General features: G+C 44.3%; 1 protein-coding gene, 2 long non-coding RNA genes and 5 other non-coding genes across 14 annotated transcripts; 4 read left to right on the top strand and 4 right to left on the bottom strand.

Moving 5' to 3' along the window:
* Positions 1 to 21: 21 nt before the first annotated feature.
* On the top strand, positions 22 to 212 carry LOC130516666 (U2 spliceosomal RNA). Its single transcript, XR_008947556.1, has one exon. It is a non-coding gene; the product is annotated as a U2 spliceosomal RNA (small nuclear RNA).
* Positions 213 to 1,882: 1,670 nt separating this feature from the next.
* Positions 1,883 to 5,869, top strand: LOC130516631 (uncharacterized). 2 transcript variants are annotated; one of them, XR_008947543.1, is made up of 4 exons: positions 1,883 to 2,203; positions 3,090 to 3,272; positions 3,483 to 3,596; positions 5,733 to 5,869. It is a non-coding gene; the product is annotated as an uncharacterized LOC130516631 (long non-coding RNA). The 2 variants fall into 2 exon arrangements; XR_008947542.1 differs by having other exon boundaries at positions 3,454 to 3,596.
* On the top strand, positions 4,087 to 4,250 carry LOC130516665 (U1 spliceosomal RNA). Its single transcript, XR_008947555.1, has one exon. It is a non-coding gene; the product is annotated as a U1 spliceosomal RNA (small nuclear RNA).
* On the bottom strand, positions 4,910 to 9,296 carry LOC130516629 (uncharacterized). Of its 5 annotated transcripts, none has more exons than XR_008947540.1 (4): positions 9,104 to 9,296; positions 8,129 to 8,428; positions 6,268 to 7,875; positions 4,910 to 6,180 (listed from the first exon to the last, which is right to left on the bottom strand). It is a non-coding gene; the product is annotated as an uncharacterized LOC130516629 (long non-coding RNA). The 5 variants fall into 5 exon arrangements; XR_008947539.1 differs by lacking the exon at positions 9,104 to 9,296 and adding an exon at positions 8,931 to 9,097; XR_008947538.1 differs by lacking the exon at positions 9,104 to 9,296 and adding an exon at positions 8,949 to 9,097.
* On the bottom strand, positions 9,219 to 9,290 carry trnad-guc (transfer RNA aspartic acid (anticodon GUC)). The gene has a single exon. It is a non-coding gene; the product is annotated as a tRNA-Asp (tRNA).
* Positions 9,297 to 9,925: 629 nt separating the features above from the next.
* LOC130516682 (U2 spliceosomal RNA) lies at positions 9,926 to 10,116 on the top strand. The gene has a single exon (XR_008947572.1). It is a non-coding gene; the product is annotated as a U2 spliceosomal RNA (small nuclear RNA).
* A 1,024-nt stretch (positions 10,117 to 11,140) lies between these two features.
* Positions 11,141 to 11,878, bottom strand: LOC130516628 (general transcription factor IIH subunit 5-like). Of its 2 annotated transcripts, none has more exons than XM_057017822.1 (3): positions 11,781 to 11,878; positions 11,494 to 11,562; positions 11,141 to 11,337 (listed from the first exon to the last, which is right to left on the bottom strand). In XM_057017822.1, the coding sequence occupies exons 2-3, from the start codon at positions 11,526 to 11,528 to the stop codon at positions 11,157 to 11,159; spliced, it is 216 nt and encodes a 71-aa protein (XP_056873802.1). In that variant the 5' UTR covers positions 11,529 to 11,562; positions 11,781 to 11,878; the 3' UTR covers positions 11,141 to 11,156. The 2 variants fall into 2 exon arrangements, with proteins under 2 accessions (XP_056873802.1, XP_056873801.1); XM_057017821.1 differs by having other exon boundaries at positions 11,751 to 11,810.
* A 699-nt stretch (positions 11,879 to 12,577) lies between these two features.
* Positions 12,578 to 12,649, bottom strand: trnad-guc (transfer RNA aspartic acid (anticodon GUC)). The gene has a single exon. It is a non-coding gene; the product is annotated as a tRNA-Asp (tRNA).
* Positions 12,650 to 19,363: the final 6,714 nt, after the last annotated feature.

Here is a 19,363-nt window from a genome sequence, read left to right as displayed (position 1 = left end):
CTACTTCGCCAGTTATGTGTTATCGCTTCTCGGCCTTTTGGCTAAGATCAAGTGTAGTATCTGTTCTTATCAGTTTAATATCTGATACGTCCCCTACCCGGGGACCATATATTAAATTGATTTTTGGAACAGGGAGATGGAATAGGGGCTTGCTCCGTCCACTCCACGCATCGACCTGGTATTGCAGTACCTCCAGGAACGGTGCACCCCCCTCATCATGTGGAAAGTTAATTATGAGTAAAACTTTACAGTGAACAAGTTTCTACAGACTAACGACGCTTTCTAACACTACAAGAACCACTTGTTCCAAGGTGACATGACTAAGATAATAATTTAAGCTTTAGTCACAGCGACCTCTCCTGGCTGGAGTTGGCCTTTGCACCGCCCAGTTCTAGTTAAATTGACGGAAAAGAGAGTTGATCAAATTTAAGATTTAAAAACCCAGAAGTGTTTTATTTTTCAATCTCAAAAAGCGTTTAACGTGAGGATCAATAATAGAAAACACCAAGTTGTGGTGTGACGGAAATAAGTTAAATAATCGAAGCTTTAGTCACAGCGACCTCTACTGGCAAAACGTGGTCTTTGCACCGGCCAGTTGCAGTTAAATTGAGTTGAAGGCCTTTTTGGTGGGTATTGCTTTAAATTTAGACCGAACATAATAAAGTCACAATTTACCAAAAGTGTGTAAAGCCCTTTATTAGGTCCCTGAACACAAGAGTATTATTTATCGAGTGCTAAAACAAAATGAAAACAATTGTGCCAAATTCAGAGAGAGCTGAGACAAAACCAGACAACAGTAAAAGCAGAGGTAAACAACATCTGTGAGACAAATGAATACAAAAGGACAAGTGATCCACTGGGTGAGGAAGAGGACACAAGATTAAACATCAAAACTTTGAGTCCAGAATCCAGCACAGGACAGAAGACACACAGAAACTGTCCAAAAATTATGATAGTTGCAATGTTCATCAGCTGGAGAGACACCTTCATGAAGTCAAAACATGTCCAGTTACGAGACATCAGTGGTGCCGTTGGAGGACAAGAAGAGAGAAGTGATTGAACAAACGCAGAGTTGGGTCACAAAGCATGAAGATCTGCTGCAAAACATCTCAGACCTGCATCAGGTACAAAACATCAGGAGAACATCAGACGTAGAAGAAGAGAAGCAACTCCCTCTTCACCAGCTGTTGCAGCAAAAGAGCTGAAGAAGAAAAGGAAGAAGTGTTTCCCCTTGATTTTTTCCAGCGAACCCTCAAAGATGGAGACAGAAGCAATTTCTGAATTGGAAGCAGGAACAGACATGAACATCCCGTTTCATCAGGATGATCCAAAGAATGCCGCCGTTCCTGAAGAAGAAAACGACTGTCTCATTTGACTCTCTGAAACAGACTGTTTAGGAATGAATGCATTGTTTCTGTCTCTGCTTTTACAGCCTGCTATCGCCCCTGAACTAATGAGGTTAAGATAATTACTCCACCATTTCACAACTGTCACCATTCTACATTTCTGTTAAAAGTCTGCACTCAGAAAGGAATACTTTAACTCCAAAGGCAGTTTTATTTACTTGTATAGTTGTTTACAGCAATGACGAGTTAGTTAATGTGGTTAAATTATTTAATTTTTTTTATTTAAAAAAAGAAAAAATCCACTACTATAGGAAAAAGTTACTGTATTTAGTCCCTGAAATCTATGATGCGTAAAAGCAAGGTTTTCTCTCTCTCTCTCTCTCTCTCTCTCACACACACACACACACACACACACCACACACACACACACACACACACGCGGGTTGAACACGACTGTTGCGCAATCACGTAAATCGCCAGCAACACAACATCGCCCCCTGCTGTTATGTTAATTAGGCAAATATCAGAATATCAGCACTGGTGTGATTCGGTCGAAAATGAGTCACACCATCCTGATATTCAGCATAACCTTGTTAGATTTTATCAGTTAGTAGTAATAAGCGAGAAGAGGTTTGATTGGTTTGAGGGTTTGTTTGACACAGCTCGGTAACAGGAGGGGAGAGGGGCTGTTGCCAATTAGTCAATTAACAGTTATTAGGGCACCTGTACAGCGGAGTGATATTACATGTAAGAAGTCCCATCTCTGGTGGAAAGCGTCTTGTCCAATCAAATTACGTAGTCGGAACTATTTGTAGGATCGAGGAAGCCACGTCAGAAACGTTCTTCGAGGTGATAAAGTAAGAAATAGTTTCTCTTACGTTATTTTGTAACCGAGTCTTTTAGTTTTACACCTCAGTGCTGTTTGAATGTATGGAATGTCATTAAATATGATGGTCAAGACAAAGCGTTAAACAAGTTTTTACCGATTTCATTTGTTAGCTTATATGCTAAAGCTAGGCTAACAAACATGTTAACAGCGTTGCCACGAAGGCCGATTTAAACTAAGATTATATCCGTAATATCTGTCAAGAATTGGTTCAAAGTCAAAGCGTTGCCACACGGGGAATTAAAAATAAAGGCACCCAAATGTTGCTCTTGTTTAAGTCCGCATGAGTCAAAATGTATTTGGTCGTTTCATGAAAATACGTGTTTACAGTATATTGAATTTTAGGGAACAAACTTGGATTCCATTTTAGTAAAAAAATGCAATATATGTATATATGCTATATCATAATATGATTGCGAGCTTGTAAGCGTTAAATGCATTACATTTCATACTTGTTGACGATTTAGAACAAACTCCCAACGTGATGCATTAATGGAAATACTGGTGACATATGAAGTCCGTGCCTAATTTTTAAAAATATTTCTCCCTCAAATTTCGAAGCTGGTCGGCTCTGGTGTTTTATTCTCGCCTCTGAACATCCAAATTTATGTTTGTTAATTTTAGCCTCTTGATCGCGCTCGCCAGAGGGAGACAGAGTTCTATTATTTTACGAACTTTCCCTCTTTAACTTCTGTACATATTCAACCACGTGTCACGATGCATCAGTTCTGTATTTATTAAATTGTTTAGCTGAATAACTGCGTGAAAGTCCTAGTAACTGGAATCCGTTCCTCCCTTTCCCGATTATGTGGTATTGCTTCTCGGCTTTTTGGCTCAGATCAAGTCTCTGTTATCAGCTGCAGGTCGGGGACACAGAAGAATCGCCTCCGTGCCAATTTATACATGGCGAAAGGTCAAGGCAGCAGTGGCCTGGCTCTCCGGCGAGGATCTCCGCGGGGCCCCCAACAGCATCCAGAGGCCACATGTTTGGGGGGGCAGTCTGAGTGAGACTTGGTAGGGACTCGCAGCTCTCTGTCCAGGTACGGGAGGCTGACTCCATCTCTACTTTTAAGATTATGGAGAATAAATGAAGCACTGTTTTTGTTTTTAAATCGTATGTAAACGAGGTGCAGCCTCGCAGTTCACGTTCCTTTTATATGACACTTCATTTTACATTTTGGAAACAGACAAGTGTTGATTCACTTTTTTTTTCTGTTTTAGCTGTGGATGCATCATCCTTGGCCCTGCAGTACCCTGGTGACCTGAGCGGGTCCAACCTGCTGATGGCTCTTGGAAGGTAGCAGGGATGGAGCCCAGCCCCACTGGAACCATGTGAGGGGGAAGAGATCAGAAGCTGGAGGGAGGTATGTTTCACCCTGCAACACCATGTTGTTACACTTGTTCACCACAGGTGGCGGTAGCGTGCGCTAGTGACCAGGCAGATGAGGAAGTGACGCATCTGGCGGGGGAGGGAAGGAAGTGTACTTCTATTGTCTCCTTTTGAGTGTTTAAACGTGGCTCAGAGAGTTTATATTACAAATGTTATTACAGTGTCTTGTAGCTTTGGTGCTCTCTAACCTGCTGTTGCCCCATCAGGTCTTTTTAGGTGCACGTTTATAGCAAATAGATGATTTCAGAAAGAGTCTGATGTGGGGGCGCAGCTATGCATTATGGGAAATACAAGCTGTGAGTAAAACGTTATGCTCAAATCCAGATTTTGCTGTAAAAATATCCTGCATGTAGTACATAACACTCATAGATCCTGTTGTGTTTGAGATTGTGATAATTTCCTGGCTACGTGAGTGAGAATGGTGTCACTGTGAAAGACCTCCCCAAACGTGCGCTGTACAACTCATACTTACCTGGCAGGGGAGATACCATGATCACGAAGGTGGTTCACCCAGGGCGAGGCTCAGCCATTGCACTCCGGCTGTGCTGACCCCTGCGAATTCCCCAAATGTGGGAATCTCGACTGCATAATTTCTGGTAGTGGGGGACTGCGTTCGCGCTCTCCCCTGATAACTTGTTGAAAATAATCCACTTAAACACAAATGTCAACATCAGTGTTGTCAGTTAGTGAGGGCAAGGCAACCCTGAAGTAGGGGTGGGCAAGTGAAGCCTCGTGAAGCACTGAGGCTTTCCTAAAAATTGTGTCGAAAAAGATTAAAAGCTTCAAGACTTCAGTGATGGTGACATCTGGTGGACAACTGACGCCATAGCAACCTCTGAAGAGGCGTAAGAATCTCCCCTGATAACTTGTGGGGGGGAAAAAAAACATTGCAAGAGCTTCTGTTGGTTGTAACTGATTTTGCATGAACTTAATTTGGAGCAAAAGATTCTGCTCTAGTGCTGTTGGTGTGTAAATCTTTGTATTCCTAGATTACATACTGGATCATGGTGTGTGTATGTGCATGATTTAGCAATTCTTCCAGCTAAAAGTAACAGATGAAACTTGATTTGGGTGCATACATGTACAAATGTAAAATAATTAGGGTGCATAGGTGTTTTCCAGTTAAGGATTTGAAGTGTTAAGATTACAGAAAATCTTTAGGCACTAAGCTAAGGGATCCTAAAGAGTGATGCTTAAAGATGGAGTCTTCATGACTCCAGTCAGTCAATATTCAGTCAATATTCCCCCTCCCTTGCTTTTAGAGACATGGTGTCCACTATATACAGGTGCTGGTCAAATCAATCTTTATTTATACAGCGTCTTTTACAATCAAAATTGTTTCAAGGCGCTTTCCAGAATCCTGGGGCCTGACCCCAGACAAGCAACAGTGGCAAGGAAAAAGTCCCCTTTAACAGGAAGAAACCTTGAGCAGGACCAGGCTCATGTAGGGGGACCCTCCTGCTGATGGGCGGCTGGAAAATGAGTAATCCCAATCACATGTTCCCGTCTCTGTAACAGGATGCTGTGATCAACTGGCTCAAAAGCAGCACTGAGGTCCAGCAGAACCAGCAGAGAGACCAGTCCATGATCGGAAGCTATGAGAAGATCATTAGTGACTTTAAGAAGTGCTGTTTCTGTGCTGTGATGAGCTCTAAAGCCTGACTGAAACATCTCAAACAGGCTCTTCCTCTGCAGGTGCTCCAGTAACTGGGTCACCACCACCTTCTCTAGAACTTTAGAGATAAAAGGAAGGTTGGATATCGGCCTATAATTTGCTAATACGTCAGGATCCAGTGATGTTTTTTTTAAGCAAAAATATATAGGGCTGAAGGAGTTTAAGGGCTCGTTGGAGACCCTGTATGTTCCCACAGTCAGCACATCTGGTGATGGTCCAGTTGTTGGGATGGCCTGGTTAGCTTTCTCTCTGATAGCTAGAACTTTATCAGTGAAGAAGCTCATGAAGTCTTCACCACTAAGGGAAGAAGGGATACGTGGATCTAAGACACTGTGACTCTGGGTTAATTTGGCCACAGTGCTGAAAAGAAAGTTTTAATGGTAAATCATTCAAATGTAAATATTCAACTTGACTTTTTTTCCCTCTTGGCTTTAGAGACATGGTGGTCAATCAACCAAACCCTGGACGGTGTCCTGAGCCCTCCGCTGTCACTACGGCGTCTCCAGGACTGTCTGCAGACTTCACAGTACGGTTGGTCTCCAGAAAGGAAGTAAAAGTCCACAACCTCCTCCTGAACGTGGATAAAGCTAAAGATCATCATCACTTCAGGAAAAACCAGACAAGCTCCACGTCAGAGCTGTGAAGGTTGTAGGTGGCACAAAATTCGTATGCACACACACGATCGACGTCATCGTTGCCCTTGATGGACCTGGTTCGCATCCGTTCCCGCCGGTCCTTTCAGTGTGTCTGACCTTCTGGACACGCACAAAGGTTTCCTGGGCCCCCTTGCATAATGGGACGGGTCCCTTTTGGTGACATGCCTCTCGATATGCTGGCGATCTGAAAGGGAGTCGGCCATGTCCGGGAGTCCCGCACGCACCGCCTGCAAGAGGAGAAGATGGCGGCCGATAAAGCGGATTTAAACAGGGCACACTTGGAATGGTGATCCGTCCGAACAGCCGCGTCAAACCTGCGGATCCAGTGGAAGATGTCCAGACGGATCAGCATGCCTCTGTCGACCCACTTGTCGAAGAGCTGCTCCAAAGAGGAGACTCCGAGAGCCCGACAACAGCCGCGGTCCACGTGCATCGGTCCCGGAGCCGCCTCTCCTGCCCTTTGGTAGCGCTCCGTGAGCCCTTCGGCCATCGTCTCACCTGTGATCTTCCCAGGTTTTGTGTACTGTGTGAGCAGAGAGGTCTTTCCCCTGCAGGTGCTCCTCACAGTGGCTTTCCTGGACCCAGCGCCACACCTTGGCCATGGTGTTGTGCGATCCCTCAAGAGGCGGACCACCTGCTTGTCCACCCTGTCTGAAATGGAAACTGATCACATTCTGTGAGCCAGTGTGTGTTTCGCTAAGAACTCGAAAGATGTGGAAGCAAAGCGCGGAGACTCACCGTCATGTCACCACAGCAGGGAACATGCTAACCCTCACGGTGCGCTGGACTGGGCTGGTTGAGGATGCAGGCTTCCCATGACAGGAAGCGGCCACTGGCATGCTCCTCTGAGTCTAAGCTGGGGAACAATTATCTGTATAAGATAGGGAAGAAGAGAAGGAAAGACAGAAGTTCAATCCCACCCGGACCCAAAAATGATAGAATTATTTTTGTAGGAATGGTTTGTAAAACTTAATTTGTACTGGCTGTGGCCAGTCTCCACCGTCCTGAACTGTCCGCAAGCTCTACAAGAATTAGCAGTGACCGTCCGACTATACTTTCTTTTTTGTTTCACATCCGAGAGAGTGGAAACATGGGGCTCTGGAGCAGGAGAAGTGTTATCAGAGGAAATGGTCAGCTGTGGTACCAAAACAAGCTGCGGCACTACAAACTTCGGCAGAATGGGCCTGTCTCTGTTGGGAGCTGAGGAGCTTGTGTGACCGAGGACTGAAGAGGGTGGCTGATGGTCCACTGGAGGCAACTGCAGGATCAGTTCGCCGCACCCTCGGTTTTGCCTGTCCAGCTGTATTTGCTGGCATGTTGTAGGTGTGCAGCTGGTAACTGGGGGCTGCTGTTGGTACTGTGGCAGAGAGATGGGTCAGCTGGCCGTTGCACACCTTGCAAAAGAACAGACGCCTCCTGACCCTTCAGCCGTTGGTTATTCCACTGCATGAGGGTGGTCTGGTTCACTACACGTTGGAGGGTTGTCTGCTGCATTAGTGTCCCATTGCACAGAACCAGCTGCCGGATCTTTTTGTAGTCCTGTAAAATTAGAGACCATCGAGATCGCTGTGTTGTCCTCCTGTTTTTGGGGCTCGTGTGAATGTTGCACAGCCTCACGAAGATGGTCTCAATCAGGCGACAGCACTTGAGCCAAGAACACACCGTTTTGTGCTTTCCACCCCAGGAGTGAACACAGCCTTCTTTTTAGGAGACCTGAAGCGTCCAGTTAGCAACCGGTCCTGATGTCTTGCAGCATACACAATCCTGTCTTTGTCAAATTTGTCCAGACTCTGCCACAAACCCAGAATGGTGCTAACTTGTTGATCGTTCAGGGTCAATCCCGTCTGCTCTCGTAGCTCCACCAAGTATTCAGCCAGTTCATCTACACGGTCCGTTCCAGGAATGCTGCGGTTGTCTCCAGCCTGGAAAATAAAAACTGATATTTAGCTTCTGTGGCATCACAATTTCCTTGTCACTACTTAAATTCTTGCAGACAGACAGACGTCAGGGACCCGACGAGAACCCAAATGCGACACCGGAGTTCGACGGAACACAGCTTTATTATCAGGAATAGACAGCAGACAGGATTCACCGGGGAGCCGGCAGGATAGAATAGTTGGGGAAGGTGGAAGGTGATCTATAGATCGACTGAGAATTTATTTATTTATCACTTACATCCTGTTGTGAAGAGGACATGGAAGAAGGAAGCTGGGGCTGAAGCAAAACTGTAGATGACTGAAGAGGAGGCCCAGCTGGGTGGAGGAGGCACGGCTGGAGGTGGAGGAGGCACGGCTGAAGGTGGAGGATGTGCCGTCAGTGTCAGCAGTCAACCTCTCATTGGAAATGAATTTTTCTATATTTGCAGTCTTTCTTTTTAATTGTAGTCACCTTGTGAGTGTGAAAGCTGCAATTGCACCCCTGTGGCTCTCTCACCAGGGCCCTTTGACCCCTCAGCTGCAGAGGGCACTTTTCTATCTGTAACAACAAAAAAATCTTACTCTTGTTTCACATAACATAATAGCTGACTAATAAATGTGTAAACACCCTACTGAATGTAACAGTTCACCGTGTTAAGTTCTTCCGAGGGATTTTTATCCTGCTAATAGTTATAAATCTAGATAGATTATATCCTGTCTATACCTGAGGGAAAAATGTAGTCTGCTATATTAAATGATTAATGTAAGTCGTTTTAGGTTGGTCGTTTTACCTGAGTGTAAAGGTCATGCCATTTCTTTTGTCTGGGAGCAATGTCATAACATAACATAATGTTATAACAAGTAATCAGAAACGACGCACTCCAGCGAAAAAAATACAACCAGCTAAAGCTCCGGCAGCAACTGCACAAACTTTATTGCAAAACTCCCGATGATCAAGTTACATTAGCGTTAAAAATGCCTGACATGACTTGGACATATTGCATTAAGCATTTACGGTGATATTTTATGTGAAATGAAAAAAAACTTAACGAATAACAGACCTCAATTTGCGCACGTACCTTGTCAAAATCCACGGAGATGTCCGGAATAAACAGCGGGCAGATTTTTAAATTCTAAATAAACTCTAGGATCGATTGGCTTTTCCAAAGATTGAGACCGCAGTTTAATTTAAGCCGGGGAACACCGCCCCTCTATGTTCAGGGGCTGTACCCACCTGAGGGTTATTGCCTCTTCGGGGGCGGTGATTATCGCTCTATGTCCAGGCCTGTAGCGTTGTATTTCCTCATCAGGCATATTTTTACAGCTCGAAGAGGGAAAAAAAAGGTGTACTCCCCGTCGGGGAATCGAACCCCGGTCTTCCGCGTGACAGGCGGAGATACTGTCCACTATACTAACGAGGATGCCTTAGAGAAAGATAGACTTTAACGGACTTGTTCGTTTTACTGATATTTTCAGTCAATGTTTGTTTCATTATCTTTGTTGTGAAGTATTGTCAATCGATAACATGCATAACCCCCTATTTGATAATGACCAAAAGAAGATTTGAACCAGAACTTTCGAGTGATTAGGTAAAGGAGACGTCGACCTGATTGGCTTGTTCTCTATTGGAATACACGAGTCGCCTCGTGACAATCGGTGATAATCGTTAATCGCTATATTAACGAGAAAGCCATAATGCGCGTTCTGACCGAGACGTGACCTGAACAAACAGTTTAGCGACCAATTAACGCGTAACTCGAATTTTAAACTAATTGTATGATACGGCTGCCCATTGGACAAAAGTACACCACGTGACCTGAGAAGGCTCAAAGCGGCGTTTAGAATCCTCGTTTTTTGTGTTTTCTTTGTTTTTAACGCAGCGCTAGCCTGTGTACCCTTTCCTAATGATAGCGATGAATATTTATTGCTGTTTTTCCCACAACATTTATAAAGGCATACAACCATATAACACATACGCCATACACCATACCACGTACAACCGTGAGTGAAAGTCATAGTCACTGGAATGCGGTCCCTACCTCGCCAGTTATGTGTTATCGCTTCTCGGCCTTTTGGCTAAGATCAAGTGTAGTATCTGTTCTTATCAGTTTAATATCTGATACGTCCCCTACCCGGGGACCATATATTAAATTGATTTTTGGAACAGGGAGATGGAATAGGGGCTTGCTCCGTCCACTCCACGCATCGACCTGGTATTGCAGTACCTCCAGGAACGGTGCACCCCCCTCATCATGTGCAAAGATAATTATAAGTAAAACTTTAAAGCGAACAAGTTCCTACAGACTAACGACGTTTACCAACGCTACAAGAACCACTTGTTCCAAGGTGACATGACCAAGTTAATAATCCAAGCTTTAGTCACAGCGACCTCTCCTGGCTGGAGTTGGCCTTTGCACCGCCCAGTTGTAGTTAAATTGACGGCCTTGTTTGTGAACAGAGAGTTGTAGTTAAAGAGAGTTGATCAGATTTAAGATTTGAAAACCCATAAGTGTTTTATTCTTCAATCTCAAAAAGTGTTTAACGTGAGGATCAATAATAGAAAACACCAAGTTGTGGTGTGTGTCTCGCTCCTGTCTCTCTCCGTTCACGTCAGTCTGCTCGACACCGAGGTAGACAGTTCAGCCTTCTGATTGGTCCAGAGTCTACAGTGCCGTAGACTTTGGACCAATCACAAGGCTTGAATCATATGTAGACAGTTCAGCCTTCTGATTGGTTCAGACAGGCCTAGACCCTGGGCCAATCTAGTTTGTTAGGGCGCTTGAATCATAAGATTAGTGATTAATTACCAATGTTTTTATAATCCCAGTATTTCTACTAGATCTTGTATTATATTTATAAGCAGCAGATGACGATTACCAGAAACGCATCCAAATTGGGTAAAGAAAGGCTTGTAAATGTGATTTTAATGAGGGATTATTATCCCAAAAGGCCAAGCAAGATGTTCCATGTTCATGTTAATTCACCAGGACCAGTTCACAGTGGGATCATGGTCCAAACTGCCAATGTTGCAAATGACTCATATTTCTCACATTCACACACTTTATGCACATAAACAACTGCACTCAAGGATTGTGACATTAATTTACAGGTAATGCATCTGGGAAAAGTTACTTTACACAAAGAACTGTTAACTGATCGACCAAAATAATAAATTAAAATGAAAACTATGTTTGGGTGACAGTAAATAAACACTACTACTTACAAACAAAATGCACTGGTCAGATTTTCAAATGATTTAAAAAAAGAGAGATCATTTTGTTAAGAGTTTATTTTTGCGTGATAGGAAAGGAATTCTGGTCCATCAACTCGCCAACTCTCTCCTGGAGAGTCTGAACCACCTCCGCTAATATAAAGAGGTGAGTTTCGTCAAGGTCCTTCAGGATGAACTTCTTTCCAAGAGCCATGGTCTCATCCAGGTGGAGGAGGAACTCTTTCATAGCAGGATCACTGGTCCAGGTGAACACATGAGAGAAAATAAAAACATGTTTTCACAAATGGAAAATAATAATAATGTGCCTCCTGTAGAAAGGCCATATGTCTCAGGGAGATTGTCTTTTTGAGATACTTGATAAAACATTCCTGGCAGTTTAAAGTTGAACTCACCACTCAATAAGAACGCCTTTGTGTACATTAACCATGTTTACTGCTGCACAGACCAGAAGTGCTTCAAGCCTGTATGACATTAAATGCAGCACATTAGATTAACTAACAGATAACACTAATGTAGAAAGACCTAATCAAAGGAAATCTTGTGTTTTGAGTTTTCACAACAAAAAAACGTGTTTGCATTTATCGTTTTATGATTTGAGGTTTTTAAGCATATATATTACAACCTCAAAAGTAAAACCTTAAATATTTACATGGTAAAGAAGAAATCGACGTTTACTGACCAGATTGCCCATTGTTCTGATGCGTCTTCTTCTTCTTCTTCTTCTTCTTCTATTATATTTCGGACGTGTGGTAGATTTTGGCGTGTTAGCGCCCCCTAGAGGTTAAAACTAGAAATTCAGGATCGTTAATACAGCTGAGGGAATCTGAAAGCGCCGCTCTCGATGGTCGGGATGACAGTCTAACCTTTGCTGCATTTGTGTAACGACAGTGAGGACTATTCTTACTGTTGTAACTGTTTGTTTGTTTGTTTGTTTTACATCTCATTGTTGTTAAACTGCCATTACTTATGCTGTTGTTTTGGTTTCCATGGTAAAGCACTGACCTTTGCCCCACTGAGTGTGGTTCTGCCCCTTGGTTTCTGAAAAGTGCTAGAAGGTAATTGAAATACATGTACTTGTAAATAAAAGTTCAACTGAACGTTCCCAATGAGATTAACAGGAGGATTGTGCATGAGGCAAAAATTTGTTTTAATTTAGTAAAACAACCACTGAACAGGTTAATTTGTTTTTACATTTCAGAATCAAACCCCGGTCTTGCGCGTGACAGGCGGAGAAACTGTCCACTATACTAAAGAGGACTGTTTGAGAAACAGCCCCACGTTGGAATGTCACTCCTTTATTATATATTACATATTATGTTTTAAAAGGGGCTTCTTCCTTCCACTGGAGGCATCAACTTGGTGTTGTTGTATCTCCACATCCCCACTTCTTTTGTGAATTATTGGGGTTGTTGTGACATTGCTCCTATTACAAAAGAGGAGACTTCTTCCATCTTTCTTAACCATAAAAAGATTTTACTCCCCGTCGGGGAATCGAACCCCGGTCTTCCGCGTGACAGGCGGAGATACTGTCCACTATACTAACGAGGACGGGGGACACGAACGGGTGCTGGTAGTTATAACCTAAAATGTATATGAATCTCAATTTAGCAAAGGTTATCTTGGCAGGATGAACTTTTAGTTAATGATTACTTTTCCTGTTCATTTCCCTTCGCCTAATATAAATGAATCTGTAGTTCAGCTAAATTAATCTTAGCAGAACAGTGATAGAGTGGTCATATAATCTAAAAAAAAAAACCAGCAGCAAACATGTGCAAACATTTAGCTTCAAAATCGGTAAAATATATTCAAATCAGACCCCACTCTTATAATACACAGAATCTATTACAGATTTCAGCAAGATTAAGATCAGTGTTTGTCACAATTTATAATCCCTGAGTCATGATACATCTGCCCTCCACCTGGACTGTGACTCAGCAGATTAGACTTTGCCTGTATGGAAGACGATGGTTTAGGTCGTCCTTTATTGGATATTTCAGTTTTTATGATTATTTTGTCAAAAACCAAGTTCACAACGATTAACTTGTGTTCTTTTTTAATCTTGTATCATTTGTGGTCCATGCACCAGTTCCCCGCTTTTGCCACCAGGTGACGCGAATGTCTCAAGTAGACGCTTCACAGTGGAGATTTTGGTTCAAATGTTTCTATTTCTCAGTTTAGTCAGACAACACAGTCCGATGAGGGTGAATAAAATCAAAGTGTTTATTCTTTAAAACCGGTTTTGGACGTGTTTAGGTGGGTCCTAATATTGGATCAGTCAGTCAACCCAGGTCTTCAGGCTGTTTCACTCCCTGCAAATGTTAATTTGGAACAATTATTCTGCTGCTGGCTTCCTGACCGCTGGGACTTATTATTGTCTACTGTCTGTCTCTGCATGTTCCTGTAAGTAGTAAATTTTACTCATGGTGCCTGGTCGTCTGGACACAGCTTGTGTGATTGGTGCATTTCTTGTCCGTGTGTGTGTTGGGGCAGCAGAATGCGGTCTGTGGTGGGTTCAGTTGTTTTTTCTGCTTGAGCCCCCAGTTGTAATAACCTCCAGCACCCTTGTCATTCTCTATCACCCCCCCCCCACCCCTTCACACACGCTCACTGATTGAAATAACAGCAACCGTCCTCATGGTGGTAACGGGCACGCTGACATCTGCTGGTTGTAAATGCCACTAGAGGACCACACACAGCATTCATGGACGCGCCTGGACACACACACTGCAGGTCAATATGGCCGACACATGTGACGGGGAGGAGTGAAGACGGGTAGGTTACATAGGTAGGTTAACCATGTTTGAATGGTTACTAAAGGAACGAAAGATCTTTGATTAAAATCTTACTTTTTACGTATCAATAATAGTATTAGACTTGATATTAGCATTGCTATCGGCTTTTGGGAATTTGCCAGTCCAGTTTTCTCAGAGAATCAGTTCAGTCTGTCCCTCCAGGTGCAGCTGCAGTCTTGCAGGTGAGTCCTGCACCTCACAGGTAAGAGACCACCTATCTTTTACTGCACGTGACGGTAGAATAAAGTCACAGTGGGTCCGAAGATTGTGGACATGTTGGCCAGTCGAATCCTCCCGGAGCATCTTCCTGAGGGCAGGAAGTGTCAGCAGGTCTGCTCCTGACTTGTATCTGAGCAGCTTCCAGAGTGATAATGGGATCCAGACCCAGCAGAGGCCTCGCCTGCTGGAGGGGAAGTTGCTGCGATTCTGGGAGAGGGATGTTTGGACAGCGACAAGGAGCCGTGTGAACATTCCAAAAAAAAAAAGAAGAAGAATGTTGTGCGTGATGCAATACAGTAGGAATGGGGGGGCAAGAGAAATAAAACAACCAGTTCAAACAAAGTGCTTTTCAACAGGAAGAAACCTGCAGCAGGCTCATACATGGGGGGGGGGCATGCATGCAAAGATGTTGCCATTGGTCATACTGTAGAGGAAGAACTTAAAGGGAGCGGATCAGTGGGGTCGAAGGTCAGTTATGAGATGACCGGATGAATATGAACTCTCCACGCAGCCAAACACACGACAGATATCGGATCATGTGACCTGGAAGCTCAACATTTAGTCACATACAGAGAAATAAAATCGCTATAAAGCGTCTGTTTGGTTCGGAAAACACAAACCTCCTGTTTACACGAGCACAAAAGAACGGATCGTGTAGGCAGGCGAATGTTTGTGCCTCTCTGGTGATGACATGATTGATTATGAACATCCCATAATCTTCTCTGATTGCTGTGGGAACTGAAAGCTGCCACATGTACAGTTACAGTCTGGAGGTAATTATTATGGTTGACACGCTTTCTCCCCCCAGAGCATCTCTTGTTTATCTCTCTCTCTCTCTCTCTCACACACACACACACACACACACACACCACACACACACACACACACACACACACCACACACACACACACACACACACAGAGCAATATTTTCATGACTGCTGCAATGAAATTAAGAATGTTTAATAAAGTTGTTGCCACAGATTTGAGAAAATTGTTCATTGAGATATTTCCTGCCTTTCATTATTGCCTACATATGTAAATAACACCCAATTCTAAGACTCTGTGTGTGTGTGTGTGTGTGTGTGTGTGTGTGTGTGTGTGTGTGTGTGTGTGTGTGTGTGTGTGTGATAGCTACATGTGGAATGACGGCCTCTCCTCCTCCAACACGTCGCTGCTCCCATTGAGATGAAGCAGAAGAGAACATGTGTGAGAGCAGCACTTTCCCCCTGCAGCCTCCCTCTTATTATACACATGAGGGGGACGGGACTTTACACAGCCGCTTACACACCCACACACACACACACACACACACACACACACACACGCACACACACACGCACACCCACATTCTTTGATTCTTGTGTTTCCTGCAGCGTTTCGCTTCTCAATTATTTCACCACTGACTCAATTAAAAACAGTTCCCAGCAGAGCTGTGTTCCATATTTACAGACTTCTGGAGCCCCTTTCAATTCTAAACATCAAGCGTTGCTTTTATCCCACAATCAGCTCATAAAACACGAGTCCAGGAATGCACAGTCAGGGTTCGGAGGGCAGGACGTGCTCAGACGAATATTTGTAGTATATATATTTATATATATTAAAAAAACCACCGATCCTTCAGCAAACAGCACAAACGTCTCTGCTCAACATGTCACCCAATTGTGTCATTTCGCTCTGACGTAATAAAAACGTGATGAGAAACAGAGAAACGTTAGCTGGAACGGGCTAAATGACGGGACATTTATTGGCTTAAATCATTAAGATATTGTGATTGTTGGTGTTTATTTAATCAGAGTAATTATGATCTGTAGTTTGAGGAACAGATGGTGCTTTTCAGAGCATGAGCTCGCTACACTGTAAAAAATGTCTGTTCTGGATGGATTTCCTTGAAACAGGAACAAAAGTTGAACCAAGTTGCCGATATTTCATAATTTTGCGTCACTGTTTTCACCTTGTTTTGACTGAGCTTTTTAAACAATGACTTAATTTTTGTGTCTGCAAGATGCTGTAAAAATAACAACTGTTGAGTTGTGTTAGAGTTCAACTGCCACCAGGTGTTTCAGCTCCAGCCTCGCAGGACTGGTAACGATAAAAACTGCCCCCCGGTAGCTTTAGCAGGGTAGATTTAAAGTGACGGTTAAAATCTGGATCGGCCTTCATGTTGCACTGCTGGACATGTTGCTGATCCAGACCTGGGCGTCGTTTAAAGATGCCGAACTGGGGCAGGAACACGTGTTGCTGCTGCCCCGGGCCCTGGGGGCCGCGTAAAATGGACCCGATTCAAGGCCAGAATCGTGATTTCAGCCTCGTCTGGCAGCTCAGAACCAAACACATGGTTCTGATGAACCTCCATCCCTTCCTCTGATGGTCCACAAAGCTACGTTTCAATTGTTCTGTCATAAATGTGAGGCGGGAAGGTTTTTCTCACGCAGCAGCGTTAAACATATTACTCGTCTTCGGTCACACACGTTTCGTGTTGGGACGACTTTTCTTTTCTTTTCTTTCCTGAACCGGCAAGAGTTCCAGTTAAAGGACCGAGTTCGGAACGCCGATCCAGTCGCTCCATAAAATCTGGTTTGAATAAAGTCACACGTTCAGCATCTTGTATAAATCAGAGCGCTTCCATAAAGTATTAAAAAGAGGCTGAAATCTAAGACTCTTGATATTTAAAGTCCTGAGATTTCCAGCAGTATCTGTCCCTGCCTTTCACAATAAAGCGCTAATGCGGATCCTCTCGAGGAAATGATGCTTTAACTCCTCAGCGATGAGAAACGTTCAATAAACGTTATTTCTAACCGTGTGTTCAGTCAGGTAGACAAAGCTCCGGTTCCTCCAGTTGTGCTTGGAGGTAAGTTCTGGTCACATGGGTCGACGCTGTCTTCACATGGAGGTTGATGATGGGAACGTCTCCTTTAATGCAGCAAGAACCCTCCTCTTCCTCCCAGAGGAAGGTCCAGGGGTCATTTCAGGGCATGATGGACTCAATAGGTGATTAAATGGGGGTTTGAGTTCCTTCACTGCCACGCCTCCTTTTTCCTCATAGCTTTTTATCTGATGAAGGTTTTAAGTCTAATACTCTTTCACGTAATAAAAGCCTTCACTAAAGGTGCTTTTATAATGTTCCGTCTCGGTTCGGTGGGTTTTTTCTGCGCCCGTTGCATTTAAAAGCGCGGCGTTAGCGGCCAGCGCCACCAGCTGCCGCATGTGGAACAAGTAACCAGAGCCTGTTGCAACTGGCAGGAACTCCATGTTAACTTTAGTTCCCTCTTTGCACCACACGCTTATTTTCAATGTGAGGAGGGTCGAAATCTGCAGACGTTGCAGGAGGGAAGCGAAGGAGGAGTTCAGTGGTTGTTTTTCTCGTGTCGCAAAGGTCTCCGCATGAGGTTTGACCCCTTGTTGACTTGTTTTGGGGTTTTAGCGTCAGGTTTATTCCCAGGGTTTGGAAGGGTTGGGGAAGCTCAGCAGCGTCCGTTAGCACCAGACCCGCTGGTGAGCAGCTCGCGTCTTCTGCTGAGTCTGAAGTGAGGAGGGGAAGAAAGGATGTGGTCAGCTACTGCTAGGTGAAAAACAGCTGCTCCAGCCAGCACAAACCCGGGCCCAGATGTGCCTCGGGGAACCTCAGACGGCTCTGCCAGCTTTCCCAGGTGGCCCAGACTTCACAGGCTCTTTTGTGCGATGTTCTCACCTTCTGGACTGAACATCACACGTCGTCATTTCCAGTTAGTTTTTACTGAAATTCAACCATCGGCACCAAAGAAGAAGAAAACAATACTTGCATACAGTGAGAGTGAGCGGTACTCCCAGGCGAGCCAGACAGGAGCCCTGGACAGCACTTTACTGCACCCAGGGAGCACTGGGGGGGTGGGGGGGGGGGGTGCTCATCAGTCCTGGGATTTGAACTGGCAACCTTTCAGTTGCAGGACAAGTTGTGCAGGTTTCCTCTCATTTACAAGCCTGATCACCACGAGAATGCAAACGGGCTATCCAGCAAACAGAAGACAGGAAGTGAACCAAGGACAGGAAGTGAACCAAGGACAGGAAGTGAACCAAAGACAGGAAGTGAACCAAGGACAGGAAGTGAACCAAAGACAGGAAGTGAACCAAGGTCAGGAAGTGAACCAAGGACAGGAAATGAACCAAGGTCAGGAAGTGAACCAAGGACAGGAAGTGAACCAAAGACAGGAAGTGAACCAAGGACAGGAAGTGAACCAAAGACAGGAAGTGAACCAAGGACAGGAAGTGAACCAAAGACAGGAAGTGAACCAAGGTCAGGAAGTGAACCAAGGACAGGAAATGAACCAAGGTCAGGAAGTGAACCAAGGACAGGAAGTGAACCAAGACAGGAAGTGAACCAGGACAGGAAGTGAACCAAAGACAGGAAGTGAACCAAGGTCATGAAGTGAACCAAAGACAGGAAGTGAACCAAGGACAGGAAGTGAACCAAAGACAGGAAGTGAACCAAGGTCAGGAAGTGAACCAAGGACAGGAAATGAACCAAGGTCAGGAAGTGAACCAAGGACAGGAAGTGAACCAAAGACAGGAAGTGAACCAAGGACAGGAAGTGAACCAAAGACAGGAAGTGAACCAAAGACAGGAAGTGAACCAAAGACAGGAAGTGAACCAAAGGCAAAGCCAAGGCAACGCGGGTCAACAAAAGCACAAACCCAAAGGAGCAGACATAGAAACGTTGGCAAATATCCCACGACCAGCTGTGGTAAAGCGGGGAAGTTCTGGTCAGAGGACTATACACCCCCCTGAGGATATTATGTCATTAGTGGCTGAATCAGACTTCTGGCCAACTGACCAGCCCTCAGCCTTGTGGGTTTTGTCTTGCTGCTGTAACTGTGTATGTATATATCTAATGTGGTATGAAAGAACCCTTAGTTGCTTAGGAACCAAATAATAAAGAATAAATATGAATAAATACATATGATGTATGATATTAGCCCCCTTCCTGCAGCTATTAGATGACACATACATGTATACAAAATTAGATTTACGTTCCAGGCCTGTTTCACAGGACGGCGAATGGGACTGTTAGCATAACAAAATCTGTAACCGAACTTTCCCGAAGCGCCATTCGTGGTTGGATGTGCTGACAATAATAATAATGTACGTCCGCTCCGTGATTCATGGCCGCACATGTGGGAGTTGTTTAGATCTGCAGGAGGGCTGAGATTGAAGGTTTACCCTGAAAATGAGAATAAAGTCATTTTCAGACGTCTCCCAGAGTATTTTAATGTGAT

Source organism: Takifugu flavidus, chromosome 19, assembly GCF_003711565.1.
Source record: "Takifugu flavidus isolate HTHZ2018 chromosome 19, ASM371156v2, whole genome shotgun sequence".
Lineage (NCBI taxonomy): Eukaryota > Metazoa > Chordata > Actinopteri > Tetraodontiformes > Tetraodontidae > Takifugu > Takifugu flavidus.
Note: the sequence above shows the minus strand (reverse complement) of the source record. Positions and strands in the feature narration are given on the sequence as shown.

Bases quoted from the DNA above. Each gene is read 5' to 3' on its own strand.
- LOC130516628 (XM_057017821.1), bottom strand. The intron at 11,338-11,493 runs GTGAGTTCAACT...CACCTGGACCAG, and splicing joins AAAGGCGTTCTTATTGAGTG to TGATCCTGCTATGAAAGAGT.